General features: G+C 39.6%; 2 protein-coding genes and 1 long non-coding RNA gene across 4 annotated transcripts in view; 1 reads left to right on the forward strand and 2 right to left on the reverse strand.

The window, feature by feature from the left end:
* Positions 1–6,084, reverse strand: part of LOC110978143 (kinesin-like protein KIF28) — a 79,107-nt gene extending 73,023 nt beyond the window's left edge. The window contains exon 1 of one of the 2 annotated variants that reach the window (XM_022232891.2): positions 5,724–6,084. In XM_022232891.2, coding sequence (XP_022088583.1) covers positions 5,724–5,774 — 51 coding nt within the window. In that variant the 5' untranslated portion in view covers positions 5,775–6,084. Of the gene's footprint in view, positions 1–4,977; positions 5,151–5,723 lie in introns of those variants that run through there. The other variant, XM_087141597.1, reaches the window with a different exon arrangement.
* A 101-nt stretch (positions 6,085–6,185) lies between these two features.
* rbks (ribokinase) lies at positions 6,186–20,328 on the forward strand. Its single transcript, XM_022232892.2, has 8 exons — positions 6,186–6,345; positions 13,625–13,757; positions 14,420–14,483; positions 14,788–14,850; positions 15,649–15,813; positions 16,442–16,533; positions 16,952–17,137; positions 18,817–20,328. The coding sequence occupies exons 1-8, from the start codon at positions 6,272–6,274 to the stop codon at positions 18,988–18,990; spliced, it is 951 nt and encodes a 316-aa protein (XP_022088584.1). The 5' UTR covers positions 6,186–6,271; the 3' UTR covers positions 18,991–20,328.
* On the reverse strand, positions 17,655–18,620 carry LOC147800506 (uncharacterized). The gene is made up of 2 exons (XR_015426540.1): positions 18,410–18,620; positions 17,655–17,709 (listed from the first exon to the last, which is right to left on the reverse strand). It is a non-coding gene; the product is annotated as an uncharacterized LOC147800506 (long non-coding RNA).
* Positions 20,329–21,981: the final 1,653 nt, after the last annotated feature.

Below are 21,981 nucleotides of genomic sequence, written 5' to 3' on the forward strand. Positions count from 1 at the left end.
GTGATATTATGTACAAGAAGTGCAAAATCACAAAGTTACGTGTATATAAAGGTTTGATGTGCCACAATCAAGTATTGGTTATGTATCATGCATTGATTTTGTGAACATGATAAACCAGGTTGTGATTCAAATGAGGGCGACCACCAGTACAACAAATATATTGTATCAATACATAGGCCTGCATGTACATGTACGTTGGCGCACCACTACCCCCCCTACTCTTACTTCAGATCTTACATGTATGCTATGATTTGAGTACATCTTTTAAGCCCCATGGTGGCAATTTTTGTCACAAAAGGCAAACAGAACTGGCAGGAACAAGGGAACAAGAAAAAAATCATTTGAAGTCATGAATTACCCACAAAAAAAGTTTTGGAGAAATTTGTATAGGTTTTGCATGCCTGACTGGGTTTTAACATATGACTGGATTGTTACGCCATGCGTTTAGTTCTTCACTGTACCAGTAGAAGTACTTTATTTTCTCAGTTAAATTTTTAAATAATTTCTCACCAAAGTCCCACTGGCTTGCAAACAAAGAGTGAACAGCAATGATGTCCATGATGCCATCTTATCAAGAAGATATCATTCCATTCCTTAATGACTCCCACCTAATGACATCATTTTATCTACTCAATCACATGTATACACATAAATGTATTTAATTTGTGGAACAAATTATTGTTAAATTAACAGGCCATAATCATAAAACAGCTATCTGACATTAAGATGTTTGTTTTGATCTCTTTTTATTACATATCGATTGGCAATGGAAATACATGTATGTGTCCCAATGGACTGTGAGTGAATACAGGAGTCAATGGTGGATGGAGGGGGATCACATAGAGAGAGTTGCCCTGGAGCGTCTTGACTGTTTGAACCAAATTGGTGGGCTATGCACCAGTGCACAAAGACAACCATCACACAATAACTACATGCTGTACAGCACACATAATGAACAGCCATTTTGATTCCAAAGTTTGCAGTTGGCACTGCACTCACAGCTCTGGTTCCTTTCCCCCGACAGCCTGTACTATTTGCTCCCCTGCATGTGACATGCTTCGCAATGCATGTTCACACTTGACCATCCAAGTTTGCACCCCCCTTTCTGAAAATCCTGGATCTATCCTTCAGAGAGTCCTGTTTCCCAAGGCCTGAGGGTGGCAGATATGCTCAACTGACTTAATTTAATAATATAAATGAGAAAAGAAGCTTTTCAGGGTTTTATAATTGAACTGTTTAATTCGACAATTAACTGAAGTGAAATTCAGAAAGAAACAGTGCAGCAATGAAATGAATTTTTGGGGAATTAGATCTATAGGTCTACGTAACATGTACAGGTACGACCCAGTGATCCATCCCAGGTCAAAAAAAAAGAAAAAAATATATTGTTTTCCTATGTAAACTACATTTTTTTAGAACATATTTTTTTGGGGGGATTTCTCCACCCTAGAAAATAGAAAAAAAAAATAGTCAGGGAAAAAATAGCTTTATAAAAATAGCAATAAAATAGTGATAGAAAACGTTTCTACACTAATTTTTTCAAATAAGGAAACTAATTTTAATTTTTTTTCAAAAAATAGGGATAAAATAGGTTTCTTGTTGGACTTTTCAAAAAATAGGGATAAAATACATGTAGGTTCATGTTTGAAGCGACTCAATGCAAGAAAAAGAACATATTCTAATTTTTTATCAAATGTTTTATTTTAAAGAAACCAACCATATTGTTGAACTACAAATGGAAGAATTTAATAACAATGGCACATTTTGATATTTTCTTAATTTCATAGTATACATTTTCACAGGGGCCATTAACAGTGTTGTAGTACTCGTACTCGGTACTCTTACTCAAGTACTACTTGAGTACCATTTCCAGAGTACTCGTACTTGTACTCGGACGTCCAAGTACTTGTACTCAAACTACAGCTCTTGTACTCGGGCTACAAAATACTCAGAACTCGACATCCAAAAATTGTACTCGAGCATCAAAGTACTCGTATTCGATTAACAGTACTCGATAAAAAAATCCTTTCAGTTAACTTACCACGGCCGTTGAAATAAGGTACAAAAATATCACCTCCTATGATCCGATATTCGATACGGTTCTAACAAAGAGACGGCCGAACGTGGGACCACTAACGTATACGACCCATTCGTCGTCTGTGCGCTTACTTAACCAATCACGTACGCAAATTATATTGCTGTACTTCAGAATGGTCCCGCAATTTGCTTGGGCATTGGTAGTCTGGTTCCTGGACCCGAAAATTTTAACAACGAACCCAGCATACAGAAAATTACAGGTATGTGAATAATAGAGTCTGGAAAATAGACTTCACCGTGCACGTTGTGTCAACTGCTGCAACGCACATGTAGTGACCATGACATTGCTAGCCAGATCACTTGTTCTTGTAGCCATGTCATCTGCTTTCAGTGTTTCTTTTACACAGTGGCAGGTCTTAGAGTCTCTAATTTAAGATAAAACTACTTTTGAATTAGAAGTACTTGTACTTGTACTCAGAAGTGCAAGTACTTGTACTCGGAAACCAGTCCTTGTACTTGGCTGGCAAAGTACTCGCCCTGTCTTTGTACTCGGCAGTACTTGGTACTCGGAAAAAAGTACTCGGCTACAACACTATTAATGGGCCCGGCCCATTAATAACTCAATAGGGGAAAATACAAATGCTTTTTCAGAAAAATAGAATCCTACTTGCTGTTTTTAAAATAGGATGATTTCTTTAAAAATAGAATTCTGGGTTTTTAAAAATGGCCAGCTAGTTTTAAAAATAGCATGTTAGTTAAAAAAATAGGATGTAATGCTCCGGTGCTTTCATTATCTAACATGTCACTTTTAAGATCTCTCTTTAATTAAGTGCATGCACACAACACATTTACATTGTACATGTAGACTGTACCAAGATTATGAACTGATTTTGAGGGAATTTGAGCTTATCATCCATTTATAAGTCAGTCTTTTGTGACGTTGCAAGAGTCAATTACATGTAGTGCTCTGGTGCATCATAGAGCAAGGGGTGCATGTACACTATTCAGGCCTTACAAAATTTACATGTATTAGGCTCACTTTGATTTTTAATATCATACCTTGATGTAAATATAAATAATGCCTCAAACTTAGTAGCCTTACAGAAAAACTTGCAGGTACATGTACATGTAATTTCAACTTCAATAAGCTGTTGCTTCAGTTGTGAAGCCCTTGCAATGTTCAGATCCTTACACCATGTACAAAACATGTACATGTATACGCTTTGCGTACATGTGAAATTGTGGAAATTATAACAAGTAACAGGACAGTACATGCATGGACAGGGTAGGTGCAAATTGCATATGGAGAAGATTATAGATTACTGCATGTAAACTAAAAAATATTAAGTCAAAAGCCTAAATAAGCACATAAGTCATGTGTAAGTCATGTACGGTAAGTTGAAACGTTAATCAATGTTAATGTGAACGTGTTCAAAATTTAGTAAAAGCTTTTCATCTTTGGGAATTACAATAAAGCTGTTTTGGGAGTACATGCTGACTGGAACAGGTTGGATCAAATGATCCAATTTCAAATGTACCGGTACACATATAACCTTTAGGACTGCACAGCATACAATCTGCATGTAAATGTATAGTCACAGGTGCAAACCATGCATACCGGTATAACAACTTGAACAAGCTAGGCATGAATGGGACATTGAGCCAAACATGCATGAAGTTCCCAGTTATTCCATCATGCTGTAGAATGCACATATACAGCAAGTACAGTGAACTATGTATGTCCAAAAAAAACTCTGTCAGGATTTTGAAACACACTTTTGTTGAATTGTGATCCACATCTTCCTTGTTGTATGCTGTTCTACCACTTCTGCCAAACTGACTGAATTCAAATATGCCACAACGGAAGTTTGCAAGGTCACCTGGGGGCATACAGGGCCCATGTATGTAGTGGGCAGCTTGACTGTCCACTGCATGAAGCCACTTTTTGAGGTAACATACCCTGACCCTAAAAAAATAGCCGAAAAATACGAGTAAAGCTTCAATTTTAGACCACTTTCAGTGAGGACAAAAAAATAGCCCCAAAATAGCTTTCCAATCCTGCAGAAATGTTTAAGCCCCAGAAAACAGTTGAAAAATAGTTAAGAAAATTACCCGAGTACAAAAAAATAGATTTAAAATAGTGTACCATTTCAAAATAGCAATAAAATAGGATTGCAGCATCCAAAATAGGATTAGAATAGGACAGAACAGTCCATGTAGCTTAAGTAATAGGAAAAAATATATTTTCTTTCTATTTTCTGGGAGGAAATAGCATAAAAATGTATATTAAATAGACAGAAAATAAGATTTTGCATCTAGATTTCTACGAGGGATGGTACAAAAATGCCACAACAGTGGCACTGGACTACAAGGAAAGGTTAGGGAACCATTTTCTTCTAATTGTGAAATGAGTAAGTGCAAAAAATGTTGGTCGAGTAAATCCTGAGGAGCGGAAAATGGCTCCATACAGTACATAGGGGTAAAGTCCACTAATTCAAGCCCCATTGAAAACAGTGTAAAATCAGCTCTGTTCAGGGCCCAATAACATGCACACCAACATCTCTGAGATTTCTGAAACACAAGTGAAATTCTTGTCTGGTCACTAATCTTTCAATTTCTTTTGATTTTTTTGTAGGTTAACCAATTACAATTTTAATTATTTATTCCCACAAAACAAAATCATCTCTCAGAAAGTGATTTTTCCTAAGTCTGACTGCAGCCATATTTCACGGGGCAACCCCGGCTTTCTTGGGCACTTAGGACCATTTTTCAACCGTAGTTTTTGGCATTCTGCTCTCATATCAAAGCTCAAAGACCCAGGGAGTTGATCCTGGCAACGAATTACACAATCTCACCATTTTTGGGGCCAAACAATCTCCTTTTTCAAAAGATACTGTGGGGGGCACTATTAATGCTAATGAACTGGCCAGAAATTCTCACTTGAATTAGTGGTCTGCACCCATAGACATCTGACTGCTTTTACACAATTCTCATGGTCGGGATGACGTCATCAGAGTCTTGGTTCTCTCTGATTGGTCAGTTGGTGGCATTTCCAACATGTATTTCACACTCGGGACTGAAGGGGGCAAAAACAGGGTTGTTGTCCCTTGAATTATTGACTAAACTCTTAACTTTTACATCAAATATCAGTATACCTCACATTTCACTGTTAATGTGCTATCATGTAAAGGTATATCTGCCACACTATCCCGAAAAGGTTCCAGTTATTTTTATGTTGCAGCAAAAAATTAGGATAATGCACAAATACAAAGTACAAACAGTACAAAGTACATGTAATTGCCCCCTTGCCCAGACGTGAGTGCAATTAAACTCCAACCAAGACAATGACCGAGACTGGTCTGCACAATTCTAAATGATTACTTATGGGCTACATCAATGTTCTCCTTGCTGACTTCAGGGCACAGGGCCAACAGTACGTCTCATGTTACCATACTGTCAGGAGGGGGATATCATGTCATGATAAAATTCTTCCCTAATTTTGTTAAGCATGATGCCACAAGTGAGCAACTCTACAAAATGCAGTACCATGCCTGCCAGATTTGGCGTAACCGTTAGTTGAACTCGTCCGTATGGTACGACTGACTGACTGTACCCCACTGGCCACAGCTGTACACGCAGCTCAGTCTAGTGGTAGGGGTATCTACCCCTACTACTGATTTACATACCTGGTTAAATGGCCGCACCCTCACTGCAACTTTTACACTATCGTCAGGCATTTTAATTGCAGTTCTGTTTCGCCGTGCAATACTTCAGTGAACGTAAGATCGAAACTGCGGCATTGTAGGTTCAACAGCGTAATCAAGTCAAATTAATGTTATACTGTCTGATACCAAAATCTGATGAGTGTCTGACTCTTTTTACGCCAGTTCACAGTTGGCCAGTGTATTTAGGAAATTTGAATTTGAAGAATACAGATGACAGTGGTGACGATGATAATTATCCATATCCGGGTTGCTAAATTTATCCCATACTTGCAACGGGACAATGTCACAGAACAGTCAAATCAATCGTTGACGACCGTCGCGTTTTGTAGAGATAAGGCCTGGGGACGAACTTGGAACGCAGAGTTCCGAGTCCACGTGTTAATAATCAACTACAGCACAGTGTAGCTGGGGGCGCTATACATCAGCTGATCCACCTGTAGCTGTACGTGTGCGCGCGATCCGTAAGTGTATTACGCAAGTGTCCTTAGACTCCGCACGCGCACTATGCAATGGCAGCTCTGGAGGAGGAGGAAACAGCACTAGACGTTGTTGTTGTGGGGTCGTGTAATACAGACTTAATCAGGTTTGTATTAGAATAGAACCCACACACGCATATATGACTGTACATGTTTATGTGGCTTGGACCACATTATCGCCTGCATGGAGTGAGAGTAGGCCAAGACTCATAATTCTGAGTAAGGTTCGTCCTTATCACCATCGGCATGATCGCCGCCTCCTGTACACGTGCGTGGAGGCACAAACTACGTGTACTGTACATGTACATCATGTCTGACGTTCTCATAGGCCTGCTAACACTGTACTCGCATACAGCTTGAGTAGTTTGCCAGCGCAAGGACCGTTGACAATAAATGTTATACCCAGCAAGAAATGAGACCGAGGGGTACCCCCCCCCCAACATGTCCAATCCCTATACACATTCCAGACTATTGTTACTGAACACATCCCCCAAGATGTCTGAAAGGAATTCCCCAGATTCCTGCGAGACAATGACCAACACAAAGCATGGGGGGGGGGGTTCTCTCCGTATCATACCTTGCTGCATATGATAAATGTTGAGGGTGCAGTGGAACTAATTTCAATGTATAAGAATCATTTTATAAGGTGAAAGAATGTTCAATGTCATTAAAGGCAAGGTAGTCACTAGTACAAAGTAGTACATGTATAGGTGGAAGTTGAACATTAATTCTGTCTGTCATTGAGTGACATTATCCATGTTATCTGATTATTCCAGAGTCAACCTATTTTTAATCATGGAGGTAGGAAATCATCTACTGCCACTTGAATTGTTTGTACTCTCTGTTTTTAAAACTTCTGGAAGCTTGTACATCAGTCAGTAGTCCTAGATAATTTTTACACGGCACTGTTTAAAACATTTTGTCTGTCATGTTTGTGGAGTGGTTTGTAGAAAGTTTAAAATACTTGCCATTTTTGGCAGTTAAATGAGGTGTGTTGTTTAAGCAGGCCTTGTCCTAAAACTTAGATTGCCATCTGTATTGCACAAACATGACAAATGTAAAATATTCATGATTTGTTTTATGCTTTGCCTGAATAAGTGCTCATCATTTGATTTGTAACTTACAATCTAGTTTTTGTGTCTTTGTATTTTTAGAGGCATTACAGTACCAACAGTACAGAAAAATGCATTTTTGCGGTTGGCATGATGTCACTTTGACTTGAGTAATTTTCTGCCAAATGGCACCTTCAAAGGAGCAAAAGCCCTGTTACGCTGTTGCATGCTTTGCAAAAATACAACAGAGTTCACGGATGTCCGACCACAAGAATAGAAGAAATTCAGTGTGCCTTGGAGTACGCACGTGTAATATTTGGTTCAGTCACCCTTGGCAGCCATGTGTGTTTTGAAAAAATAATTTACATCACATGATCAGTTCACCAATCAGATGATGGGTTTATGCAGGTTTTATATTAAAATGAGCACAACAAAATGACATAAATGTATTGGTTCAGTTGATCTGCACAATGGCCAATTGATCTTGCACCATGATCTGTTGATGTTTCTGCCATCAGCCAATCCATTTCTTTCTAATCAACTGTTGTTGATTAGAATCTGAGGAAAGGAAGGTCTGAGATTTCTGACAGGATCAACTAACAATGCAGTTCAGTCAACCTACATGTATTTAATCATGCAGATCAATTAACTGCATCCTACATGTATATAGTTAATGTACCCTAACGTGGCAGGTCCCCTGGCGCTCTTTCACTTTTTGCCTCTCATGTCTTTACCAGAGCAATATTTTTACCTCAAATTTCACAATCAGTGAAACTTAATCAAACTCCTATTATTCTTATTCATAAATTCAATGTTGTTTATCTGCTAAAAACTTCTGACGAAATTTAATTTTCAGAATTTTTTCTGACGTGCAAAAAGAACACTTTTAGAATGTGCTCAAAAATATCAAAATAATTTTCTGACACGCTTGTGGATGGGTAGCTGAGCAGAGAGAATAATGCTGTTCAAGAATTTATCAACTTTAAAGAATTTTGAAAATGTTTGTGTGGGAGTTTCTGAGATTTGTTCAAGTGTGCCACATTAGCCCTAACGTTCCCCATCCCATCAATTTACAACACCAGAGTTTGTCAAAATTTGATGGGCTGGGTTTTGTGTTCATATAAAGTTTACTATATGTACACAAAGTGTTGGATTATGATGGGATGAGTACTGTTCAGCTGCAGTAACAGTGTTAGGTTTTGACTGAGTGGGTATTTGGGTGAGTGTTTTAGCTGGTTGTTTGATGAATAGTGCTGCTGGTATGTGTGTGCCTGTACTAGGGGGGGTCAGAATTGGATACTGAGGATTTGTTTGTACCTTTTACCCATGGGGCCATACAATGTACATGGTCATATACAATGTACAGTGTACTTGGTGACCTTACTTTATCCCAGGACAGATCCTTCCATTTGTGAACAGGGAGTTTTTAAATTTGGGGGATGAAATACTGCAATTTCATTCTTTTTTGACAAAAATGATGTAATAGTTGAATTTGTTCATCTTCAAATGGTAATTGTGATGTAATGTTAGATAATAATTAGCATTACTTTGACCAGGTTTGCTGTACAAGTAAAAGGGGTGTGTTTTGAAGTTCCGTCCCCAGTCACTTACTGACTATCCCAAAGTTAGAATGAGCTCTAGAGAAGCAAGAAATCTGCAGCAGAGCCAAACAAGCGAGGAGCATGATGTCTTTGTAGAAAAGATCATGGGTAAAAGGAAAAAGACCCGGCCAGTTGAAAAAAAAATGAGAGACAGTCATCAAAGAGTAAGGAGAAAGTGGTGGAGACGAGAGGAGAGACAAGCCAGGCTAAAGGAAAGGGGACGAGGAAGGAAAAACAAGGAAAGAAAGGAAAGACCCAACTTTCCAAGTGCAGTGATAATGCCAGTAAGGAGAGGCTGTATCAAGCTGAGCTGGAAGACCTATGAGCTTTCATACAAAGCAGCACAAAGGAGGCTGGAATCAGCATGGGCAAAGTTTACCAGGTTGCAGCTGACACAGCAGAAAGTGACGAAGAGGCCTTCTTGGACATTGCTGTGGCTGAAGCGAGAAAGATGGCCCCAGCATGCCTGGCAGCTGTAATGGAGGGAAAAAGCACAGCAGAGTCAGGAAAGGAGGAGACAGCAAAGACAGGGCAGTTGACAAACAAGGGAAAAACAAGGCTTGTGGCAGAAGAGGAACTGGAGGTGACTGGGCAGGACAGTGAAGAGGAGGATCTGGATGAGTGGGTGCAGGAGAGAGGAGACGAGGCAGACCTGGGGGAGTCAGAGGAGGAGAATAGAGTGGAGGAAGAGTTAGAGGAGACAGGGGAAGAGATGGATATCAGAGAAGAGATGGATGAAAATGCTCTGCCAGGCCCATCTGCCACCCATGCCTCAGCATCAAAGAGGAAATTTGGTGGTAGGAAGAAGAAAAAGTCCAAAGAGCTGCCTCCTGACTCAGATGATGACCCTGATCCACCCTCGGTGTATCAGCCTGACATTCTCCCGATGAATAGGGATGGACAAGGAGCCTTGAAGACATCAGAGTGAGGAGCTTCAAGGGCAAAAAGCCAAGTGGGCCAAGCTTCAGGAAGAAGAGGTCCCCTTTAGAGTAGTTCTGCAAGTTCTTTCCTCTGTCCCTGTTTCTTTCTATTGTCAGGTGGACCAATCTATGCTTGAAATCTGCTAAAAAAAAGTCCCAACAACTCTGCAGGAAGTAAAGGCATGGTTTAGATTGCATCTGCAGATGGGCTTTGTGAAAGTCAGTAGTTACAAGGATTACTGGCCATCCCACACAGGTCTGGGAAACCATCTCATTTCAACCACCATGAAGCGGAGCAGGTTTGATGTGCTTAGCCAGTACTTGTGCAGCAACAACCCTGCCAAGGACCCTCAATTGATCCGAGACAAGGCCCACCGCTATCAGAAAATCCAGGGCCATCCCCTGTCCCCTGTCCAGCCCTTGTGAGACAAGATGATGGAGTGTTGCCACTGGAGGTACCAACCGCGAAAAGAGCTCACAATTGATGAGGCCATGGTTAAGTACAGAGGCTTTAAGGTCGTTGTGAGGAAATTTTTTATGCCTCTGAAGCCCATTAGAGCTGGATTCAAGATCTACGCCATCGCTGAGGCAGCCACAGGCTACATCCTCAACTTCACCATACACCCTCTGGTCGAGCAGCGTGTTAAGATGTCAGATATTGGCCTGTCCTTCGCCAAATAACATCTTGGCTTATATCATCCCATCTTTACGGACAAACTGTACACTCCCGTAAATCTTGCATGCTCCCTTCTGGCCAAGAAGAGGTACCTGACTGGCGCAATAAAGAGAAATAGCAAAGGTCTCCCCAGGGACTTCTCCGCCGAGTACAACAAGGCCAAACTGAAAGGATGGCCCTTTGCTGGCGTGGTACCTTCTACACGTGCCAGAATGGGCAGCTGACAGGTATATGTATTTGTCAAAATGCTACTATTATGAATGTGTATGCACTAAATGAAAGGAGTTGGAACTGAATGCTTTGCATTGCAGGGCTCCTACTGTTTCGGTTGTAAAAATGCAGTTCTTTGCCCCGTTCACACTTTGAAAAGTTCACAAGTGACTTGCCATTTATGTACAGCATGTTTTGTGTAGTGTTAATAAAATGCACACGAGGTTTATACGATGTACACGTACGTATGTAACCAGGGCTTCAGTTAGCGTGCGTACACATGTATTGGCATATTTTACGCAATGAAAATGGAGAATACGAAAATAACTTCACGTAAAAAATGTAAAAAAAAGGCATTCATTTTGACCTTCAATACTTTAAAAATGCTACGTTTTTTACTGTAGGATGTCAAATACGTTGTAAAGGCAACTGTTTAGCCGTATCATGCCACTCAATCATGCCGGTACTTCGTCCTCACTGCTTGATGGCAAGCCTTCCACTCGCTCAACCAAGCGCTCGTTCGATGTCGCTCGGTGGAAAAGCACAGCAACCTGCACGATGTCTCACTATAGCACGCGTCTACATGTACAATACAATTGTGCAGTACAGTGTGCTGCAGTTGAACGGAATGCAGTTGTTCATGTAAATGGCACCTGCGTGGTGTGCACTTCGGATTCGATTACATCAAATCGGTACCGATTGCAACATTGTTACAGCTTGCATGTAGCACAGCCCAACAATGTGAGGTGTATGGCATTATAGCAGATGAGAGTACAGACATTGCGGTCCATAAGAGACTTGTTCTGTACGTAAGATATGTGAGAAATCAGAAATGGCAAAATGGAAACCAGTATGCTATGCAATGTTAGGATTGCAGATGGAACAGCAGAGACTATTGTGTCTGAAGTCAAGCAAAAGATTCAAAGTCTTTAATAGCCTGAACCTAAAGCAACTTCTGGGCTTAGGTAGTGATGGTGCAAGTGTCATGACAGGTATTCACAATGGTGTTGGAGTGAAACTTCATGGCCTTGCACCTGCCCTTGTACATGTGCACCGCCTGGCCCATAGGCTTGCTTTTGCTTGTTCTGATGCTGCTAAGAAGTTTGACTTCCTCAAAGTATTCAGGAGTGACATAAATACTCTGTATTATCACTTTGCTTCATCAGCTGTGCGACATTCAAAACTAGAGGCAATCCAAAAGGTGCTTGGTGAGTTGAACCTCAAATTGAAGGAGTCAATAAATGTAACATGGCTTTCGATGGTTAATGCAGTGAATGTAATTCACACGTTACAAGTCTATCATGGTCACCCTCAGTGATGATGTTGTCCGTAACCAAAATGGTCTGCACAAATTCATGAAAATGTACAAATTTTGTGCTACATTGGCATTCTTATGTAACATATTAGATGTGGTAGGGGACTTGTGTAGGTTCATGCAAGGTCGAGAACTGCTAAACATGTATATTGACTTGCTGCCCAAAGTGCAGGCTTGCCTAAGTTCAGAATGTGAAGGACAGCTTGGAACTTGTTGGCAACAAGTTTAGCTGTTTATTGGACCCTGATGTACTTAAGCAAGACTTTTCAAAGGCAAAAGGAATGATGAAAGGTGCCCATAGTATTCCGAGTTCTGGGCAGTTCAACAGATACTCTTGAAACATACAAGACCTCGTGCAATTTTGCATTCTTGGCAAAATTGTTTTGACCATTCCTCTCACTTCTGTTGACTGTGAACGAGGCTTTAGCGGCCAAAATAGACTAAAATCAAAGCTACGTGTACATAGCAGCCTCTCAGCTGAGTTCCTAGAGATGCTAATGAAACTTAGCATGCACAGTGGATCAGGACCGTATAACCTCACAACCAACATTCCCTTTGCACAGAGTCATCCAAAACTGGAAGGCAGAAAAGAGCAGGCGTCTCAAGTAGCTTTTTAAGCCCCATGCTCAATGTCAGACTGGTTCAACCTCCAAGAGATTTATGCCAGAAGAATTGCTGCAGGAGTTAGTGGCCCTTCAAGTTCCTCAGAGAGCTGGTCTAGGAAACTGTAATAAGTTTCAGTCATGAAGTAGACTTGTACTTTAGTTTTGTAGTCTTTTACTAGGGAACTGGTCAAGGAAACTCATATAAAGTTGCAGTCATTAAGTTGTACACCAGCAAACTAAATAAAGAAGAATTAGAAACTGTATGTTAAAGAGGGATTGCTGAAAAATATGATGTAATACCATTGCTTCCCATTTCAGTTCAGATTTTAATTTCCATTTGATTTGTTATTATTGGTACCATTTATAACAATACATGTTGTTCAAATACACACTTTAAGCATCAGTGATCACCATCATCCATACTTAAAATGCAAAGCCTACAAGATATAATGTACATGTAAGTGTATGGTAGTATGGTGGCAAAGTTGAAAAATAAAATGTATGCATTATGTATTATCCATGTTGAAGGCCAATAGTACTGGTGTAAGCAGACACATACATGTACCTGCATACTTTAGTTCTGTTAATTCTATGCAGCAGCAGCTTACAGTTTATATGCATGAGAAATAAAAGTGAAAGTCAGATGTCCGCAACAAAGTCTGTGCCTTGCAATTTTAACCTCAATCTGGGCCTGCAGATAGGGACACAAGCATTACATAACTTGTTTTATGTTTAAGATGACAATGTAAACCAAATCTCATGTACTGAGTTCGATTTCATAATCATTCATTAAAAGACATAAAAATACTCCTTGCTTTCACTCCAGGAAGTGAAATACTTCCAGATTTCTTACCTCAGAAGTTGCAAATACTCCTTTTTACAAAAGAAGTGAGTATAATACTCCTTTGTCTAAAAAGTTAATGAAAGCTCTGTGAAACATTTGGTAGCAAAGGTTGAGCTTGTAGTGAAACTAAAGCTTTTCTTTTTCATGGATCGTTGTACTGCAGTTATGTCTGCCGTTTACCTAAGCCAGGAGAAACCATTCATGGATCCAAATTTACTATTGGGTTTGGAGGCAAAGGAGCAAATCAGTGTGTCATGGCAGCAAAAATGGGAGCCAAAACTGCCATGGTTGCAAAGGTAATGTACTGGTATGTTGGTACAAGTTTTGACATCTGTACATCAGTCGTTCAACCCACAGAATCCATTCATTGTCCTTTTTTCTTTAACCTTCTATATCTTGAGTCCAAAGAAGACTGGAAACTTGTCTTTGTAAATTGTATTGTGGAACCTGATATTTCTGAAGCTGAAAGGCATTCCAAAAAAAGCCAAAATTCCGAAAATGAAAAATTTGGCATATGAAACCAGATATAAATCTGATTTTGTACCAAGTATAGCGGTCACAATGAATGTGCCTGCTTTTTAGTGATTAGCCTTCAGTTCATCATCCTATGTTACAGAACCCAGGAAATCTATCATGGAAACCAGTATTTGTTTGCCAATTCCTTGCTGATGCTGATCAACCAATGAGTCTACATGTACATGTACAGTGTATATTCATAGGAAAAGGCTCTCCCGTGCACAGATGTTAAAGTTCAAAAATTCAATCCACTGACCCAGTCCATATTTGGCTCAACGTTTTAGATACCTCCTCCAGCACTTGGTATTTTCCAGTTGAAGAGTATAATTCTTACTGTGACGGGGCTAGTATTTGACAGATAACACCCAAAATGTGTGTTCAGCTGGTGAAATTAGAAGTTTGATTTTTGTACCATTTGTATACTTCTTACCGGTACACGTAGGTTGGGGATGACACATTTGGACATGAGACCATCAAGAATTTTCGGAATTGCAGTGTTTTAACAGGTGAGGAATTCAGATTGGCAAAGATGCAATCCCTAGTCTTGTAACTCATGTGTTTTTCTGTAAATGTTCAAACATAGCTACATGTATGTTGAAGAGTACCTGTACTGCCTGAGACAATTTGGGGGAACATCCTTTAGACTTACAGGTTTGTAAATTGCAGTTGACAACATTGATGGACTTGACAGATTATTATGTTTTGCCTGTCCCCAAAACTATCATACGTGCCCTTCTTTGACCCTTTTTGGTTTTAAGCTCATCTGATACACACAGTATCAATGTCTTATTGTGTCTTCAACATTCTTAGACTTTATTGCAATCACCCAAGAAGCTGCTACAGGGGCTGCTCCAATTGCTGTTGACGATGAAGGTATTTTAATAGTAGGCTTTAGACATCAATGAACTAATGTAATGTGATGTGTGGGTGCTCATCAGACCTTTTTTAGAAAACCTCGCATTTCTACTTCGGGCATTGAATGCTCCCCTCACTTGCATGTTTATGTTGCAGGGTGATAGTTTTCTCTGTTTTGGCTATTTTACCTTTCAAAAGGTTGTTTGATTGGTATTGTCAAATTGATAAACTACCAAGAGCATTAATGTTTGTAGATTGTATTCCGGTTAAGGATGTGTTTACGGGTATTTTGGAACCGGGTACTTGGGTACCCTTAACCCTAACCTCCAAGGCCCCTTTTCCTAGGAATCCTCCTCAATCCTCCAAACCTTGTGCATGCCCAATAATGCATGTAGCCATTGTTTGGCAGCACAAGTAAAAGGTTTATCCACTATGAATGCAGGGTGAGGGTTCCCCTCGTTTTTTCTGTTTTCTCTGAATGACGAATATCTACATTCAGAGTTCGATTCTTGGCATGAAATGAAAAAAAGCCTTTTAAGGTTGTTATAGTTGAGCTCTGAAGACAAATGACATTGCATTCGATTTGGATGCCTCCATATTTATTTGAACAGATAAAGTCAGAGAAAACATGTTTTCCTTAGAGGTGCTCTGACAAGGGGTACATTGACAGAAACTCAGATGGGAGTGTGTTGCATCCATGTGCCTCCATACAGACCTGCTTCCTTGTCTTCACAAACAGATGCAGTGGAAGCTCAGGGCAGCATGAGATCTGTAACTGGTGGTACTGGTGAGATTTTATATGTTTTCAATTTTCAGGTCAGAATTCCATCATCATTGTAAGTGGAGCCAATTTGTTACTGACTCCCTATGATGCTGAGAAAGCTCTCAGCGCCATCAAAGCCACTAAAGTTCTTTTGTGCCAACTAGAGGTTAATCCTGAGACCACTCTAGCAGCAATGAAAGTAGCTCAGGAAAAAGGAAGTAAGTAATCCCAGAATTACTTATATGTAAATGCTAGGAGTGTAGAATGCAGGAGTGTTATTTTACAAATAATTAACTTCAAGGTTGGCTAAACTCTTGTAATCTATTCCTTCGTATTTGTGTCTGTTTTATTTTTTTACTGGCAAAAGTGCACATGAAGCAAATTTTCACAATGTGAATTTTGCTAAAGAAGAAAGTCTGAATGGCCTTCTCCAGGACACACAACAATTGCAGCATCCTTCACATTTCACTTTCTGGAAATTCATTTTCTTTGATGTAGGGCTTGTCGCTATCCGAGGTTTGGGAAAATCAGTTACAGTAGGGCAAACCCAATTATATTAGACTTTTAATCCATTGAAAAATTTACAAATGAAGTGAATGCTGTTCATGTGTTTTTTCTATAGCACAAATCAAACACAGTTTCTGTGTCCTCACATTAAATTCAGTTGTAGCCATCTAAAGGATGATTTTGATCAGTAGTGATTATAGTAATTAATTTGGTGTAAAAATTATATTTGCTGAGTAATAATTGACTGTTAACTTGATACATTTGGTTAGAAAACATTTGTACTTTTGAATAAGAAGATCAAGTAAAGTTTATTATTTGACATTTTCTTTTGAATTCAAGTTACAACAGTACTGAACCCTGCACCAGCCATTGCAGATTTACACCCAGACTTTTACAAGTTCTGTGACATTATTTGCCCAAATGAGACAGAGGTATGATAAACAGTAGTGTCTTGAAACACCTTGTTTATACTTTGCAGAACACTATTTCTCATAGCAAATTCAGCATCTGTGGATATGATTTTGTTGGTGACCAACTTCCACAGTTTTTATTAATTGCAGTCAGAGTATTTGTCTTTTGTCTCTGAACATTGGTCCTTTGATCTGTTGTGGGCACTCTACTCCCATTGTGAATCTAGAGGAAAAATCATGAGTGATAGCTTGGGAATGCAACACAACAGACAAGTATGATTATCACTGAAGTTAATTTGAATGTATATATCCACCAATCAGTATGAATTACATTGAAATAGAAATGATGTTTGGTGAAGTTTGAGGGATTCTTGATCTTTTAGCAAGCATTCAAGGGTAAGCACATTCTGCTGGCAAATTTCTGTTAATATTTGTATAGGCAGAACTTTTGACTGGTCTTCAAGTTACAAGTGTTGAAGAAGCCAAGGATGCCGCAAAAATACTGCTTGAGAGAGGCTGTAAAAAGGTCATTATCACTCTAGGAGGTCAAGGATCACTACTAGCTCTGCCAGATAGTGAGCCAGCACATGTTCCAGCAAGAGCTGTGAAGGCTGTAGATACCACGGTAAGGCAAGTAGGTGTAAATATTGTAATGTGTAATGAGTGAATGTGGCTTATCAAAGTACAGGGTACCTATAGTTGCCCAAAATGTAAATGTAAGGATTTACTGTTTGTGATCATCACTTTTGATCATAGATCCATAGGGAATGATCTCATCAATTGCCTGATGCACACATACATGTACAAGGGCAATAAGTTTATGCTTGTCCCAAGTGTCACATTGAACAATTGTTGCCTGCGGTGTAGATGTCCATGGTGTTTTGTACCCCGAGGTAAAGCCGAGGTAGCCATTTGCCCCGAGGGTATACAAAACACCATGGAACCCGTCACAGCAGACAACTGTTTTATTATACCCCAGTCATAGGTTACACTACGGAGTGTTATGGGAGCGCTTGGAGTGATCTTATATTTGTAATCCATCATTGTTGGTAGCCCGGCAGCACTGCCAGGGAACTTGATGTGTAAATGATTCTTCTGCCCTCAATGTGATTGGTTCACACAAATGTGCAGAGGCCTAAACATCTCTTCCAAAGTGGGCCCCTATACTGGAGCCGTTTAATGGAAAACGATGTAAAACTGTAAATAAACAGATACAAAATATTTTGAGTAACAAGGAATAAGTCACTAAGTTCCATAACAATACACAATGAAATGTAGAAAATGCAGAAAGTCTAAGGACTGCAAAAAGTCTATTCTACCTAAAGTACATGTACACACACATGTACATGTAGGTCAATGTAAAAGGACACAAATAGATGTAAATACATGTACATGTAGAAAGAGTTCATGTACAAATTAATGGGTAAAAATGCAATGTGTGAGGAATGTAACTATGAAACCTCATAAAATGCTAACAGTCCTGTGCTTACAGACAGATAAAAATGCAACATGCACAGTAGTGAAAATGAAGAACACTGGATACAATGTACCGGAAATCTTCGCTTAAACATACTGGTGAAAATGCGTGTACATGTCAAATTACATGAACAGGGCAATACTCCATAACACGCTTCAATTTAAAAAGATCAACTTGTGAAGTCAAAGAAGGCAAGATAATTACAGACAGTTCCACAAACAGGACTTACGATAAAACATAACAGGCACTGGCAAGAATGTGTGTATTGTAATTGTATACAAAATACTACGCACGTGAGTGGAGGAGGTGAGTGTGACACTGAGAGAGCTTTATATATCAGAAATAAACCCTAAATTGGACTTATAATAGACTACAGAGGAACTATATATTATAAAGGAAACACAGAAATGGTAAACTTACGGATCGTGCTTGAACAAGGGCTTATAAACAGGTGTAGCAAGTTGTAAAATGTACGAGTGAAGTAACGTGAATGACATGGAGCGGGAAAGTGAAAAGCGATGGTAGAGGGCGCTAGACTAGATTACTGTGGATGAGCAGCCCGAGAGCAGAACTCGAGGCAGAACAATGATACATGCGCACTTGTAGCATATCGTGATCAATACACGACCAATAAAAATCCACTACCTATGACCGTGGTATAACAATGTATGTTGAAGTCTTGCATTGCAGGGTATTGTGCATGTATGTTGGGCGTAATTAATGGCTGTGATTGGTCAGGACACAATGGGATGGGGCTTAATGGATGAGTCTGTTGTGTAAAGGGCTTAAAATGACATGCACATGAATATCATTTTTGTTACTCTTAGGGTGCTGGAGATTGCTATGTGGGTGCCCTTGCATATTACCTGGCTGTGAAACCTCACTTGAGCCTTGAAGAGATGAGCCAAAAAGCTTCATATGTTGCATCTATTAGTGTGCAGTCACCAGGAACACAAACCAGCTACCCAACTAGGAAAGATCTTCCAACTGACTTGTTTTAAAACTTGATGAAAGTACTCTCTTTGGACGAGTAAGATTTGACTAATTTGGTCAGTCATCTTTGCTATTGTAAGATTAAATGGAAAAGTTAAAGGCACATAGTATATTCTTTACCAAAACATTTCATTCACACTTCCCTGACAATCCCTCATCAACTTTACTTAAATTTGAAACAAATAGTATTAACCTCTGACTTTACCAAAATGATCATCACAGTACCATATAAATCACTGGTTCAGAATTTCAATTCAGACTTGAACTGTTGGCCTATTATAGATGTACACATAAAGTGGCCAATATTACTCTGCCAACACGTTTTGTATTTTTAATCATACGATTATGAAAATAAGGATGATGTTAATGTTGTACCCAAAATTGGTCATCTTGTTCTTACTTTGGACAAATGGTTTGATAATGAAATGTGTCTTTGCCGTAAACCAGGTACTGCCATGTTACTGTTAAAGGGACCCATATACTGGTACTAGAAATGCATGTAATGCACATATGGGGTTTAGTTAACCTTATTTTCAAGTTTTGTGTGCTGCCTTTTTTATTTTATGCTCATATGAATTTGCATATTTCTGAGCAAACTGTAGTGTAATCGGAGGCACTGAACCTCAACGTTGCATTGATCTGAGCACACAAAATTGCTTGATTTTTTGTACCTTGCTGTCAAAGATTTCCATTTCCTTTGAAAATTTTTCATATATATCTGGCAATATTAAGCCATTGAACAACCTTTTTTCTAAAATGTTTTCATAGAGCAATTTATTGTCATTTAGAGTACTGAAGTGAACAGGTCATGTGCGTGTATGTTAAAGGCATTAGCACAAGAATCAGGGCATGAATAAACACATGTACTCCATTTCTTTGCACTACTCTGTAGGCCTACATTCCAAGTTCAAACGATGTCACTCTTCGGCACTCTGTTTCTGGCAATAATCCAGCGAGCAACCTTTTCTCAGAAATGTTTTCAGAGTGAATTGGAGTCCAAAATTTGCACATGAAAACATGCAAACTGAACAGTGTCTTCCTGGATTTACATCGCACTACAGCGCCCTCACTTATCTAGAAAAGCTTGGTCACTTTTGAATTTTTTTTTTAAAGTGCACTTTACCATTCACTTAGCTTGTTAAGAGTTTCAGTCTGTTTTCATACACTGAAGAACAGTATAAACATGCACAAAAAGAGATTCTAAATTGATCCTTTGAACTAGTTTTACATGTGCATTCCAAGATATTTCAAAGACAATAAAGTTATAAGTAAAATAAAATTTAATTTACAATGTCATGGCAAGCTGAAATAGAAAATAAATATATGATTTACAACCAAATTTTAAACACAGCATTTTGCAGTGATACTTGACCTCTACTAATTAGCTGAATTTAATTTCGTCCATATATTCGCAATACTGTGCAGCCGTGTTTCACAAGCTGTTCAGGCCTGTTGTGAATTTTTGATGAGTTACTGGAATGAGATAGTTTTGGCACTGTACATGTATGTGGCTTTGTAAATGTACATGTATGTGGCTTTGAAATTGTGGTAGAGAAAGTCACCCATTTGAGTGGTTCTTAATTTGCTATTGCAGGAAAGTAAGTTGTTGCAGTGAGCTCATTTCCTGCCTTTGCTCCGTGAATTACGTTATGCGTAGACTTGACTCAAGTCGGGATCTTTGTGACCTCTTAGGATATCGAGACCGCGCGCCGCCGTTACTTGCTTCACTCCCTCTTGTGTCCACTCGTAAGTGTGACGTCACTTCAGTTTAAACCACGCCCACTGCACATGTACTACACAGATTTACATGCATTGATCGCTGTTTCCACGAAACCAGAAGTTAACGTTCAACTTTAGCGATCGTTCAGTGGGAGCCTGCAAATCATGGCGCTCTGCCTTTGTGACGAAGTCACTTACGAACCGGATGACTTCAGTTCAGAAATCCCGACTTGACGAAATTGCCAACCATTTTGTATATTCTTGTCGATATTCTGATCACGGTGCCACGCAGCTTTCAATATTTATTTGTACACAGCGAATGGACTCATCTACTAAAAGTGGTAGCAGCCAATCACAGTGCCGAACTTGTTTTTACGCCGTTCATACCTGCATTACAATGAACGAGTCTACAGGTCTGACCACTTTGGTGGGTAATTATGGTCCGATTGTCTTATCGGAGAGTTGGACTACGTATGAAACACGTTGTACAATATTAAACGCTATCAAATATATGAGGGTGCCTTGTATGGCTAAAGGTTATGGGAGCTGCCGAGCCAGCCGCCGAGCACGACGACTGTGTAGTGCGTACAGGCTGAAAGTTGGCTGACCGGGGGAGAGCAACGTAAGTCCGACCTGGTTCAAGTCTTCGCTACGTGCTGTTGGCCGATCTGCACGATCGTCTGATCGCTGTAGTCGATTCTAACGCGAAGGGCTTAATGTCTGGGGGCACCTGGGGATGCTCACATTATTGGGCCACAAGAAAATAAGCTGCAGCTGCAAATATATAAACTGAACAGAAACTATTCACGGATTTCAAAGGGGGGGGCGTAGTTATGACACTACTTACGCATAATCAACTTTAGTAAACAATCTGTCACAACCATGAATTAGGCCACTTGAAAAAGGAGATAGTTTAGCATCAGTTGTATTTACCAAAAAAACTGAGGAGGGAAGATTTTTTTTGATACGTGTACTTTGGTACTCCCATGGAGAAATAACCATGCATACTCCACATGCTGATCAGGACTGGCGCAACGGAACGAAAGCGCCATGTTCACTTCAGACTTCAGACAGAAGTGCATATGACGTTGTGTATGTACATGTACTCGGGTTGCATGTTGTACACGTACGAAGTTGTGTAGGCATTGTTCAAACTCAGTATGGGCGACAGCTAGGGACATCGGATAAGACAACTTTTAAAGAAAAAACATACAGCAAGATTTTTTAGGCGGGCGCTGATGCTAAACTATTTTTTCCATGTGGCCTTACAAAGCTGATGG

This window comes from Acanthaster planci, linkage group LG01 (assembly GCF_054643075.1).
Source record: "Acanthaster planci isolate LZ-2023a linkage group LG01, COTS_SCS, whole genome shotgun sequence".
NCBI lineage: Eukaryota > Metazoa > Echinodermata > Asteroidea > Valvatida > Acanthasteridae > Acanthaster > Acanthaster planci.

Coding starts and splice junctions, on each gene's coding strand:
- rbks (XM_022232892.2), top strand. CDS start 6,272: ATGGCAGCTCTGGAGGAGGAGGAAACAGCACTAGACGTTGTTGTTGTG. Junction 6,346..13,624: donor TGTAATACAGACTTAATCAG/GTTTGTATTAGA, acceptor GTTGTACTGCAG/TTATGTCTGCCGTTTACCTA. Junction 17,138..18,816: donor TGAAGGCTGTAGATACCACG/GTAAGGCAAGTA, acceptor TGTTACTCTTAG/GGTGCTGGAGATTGCTATGT.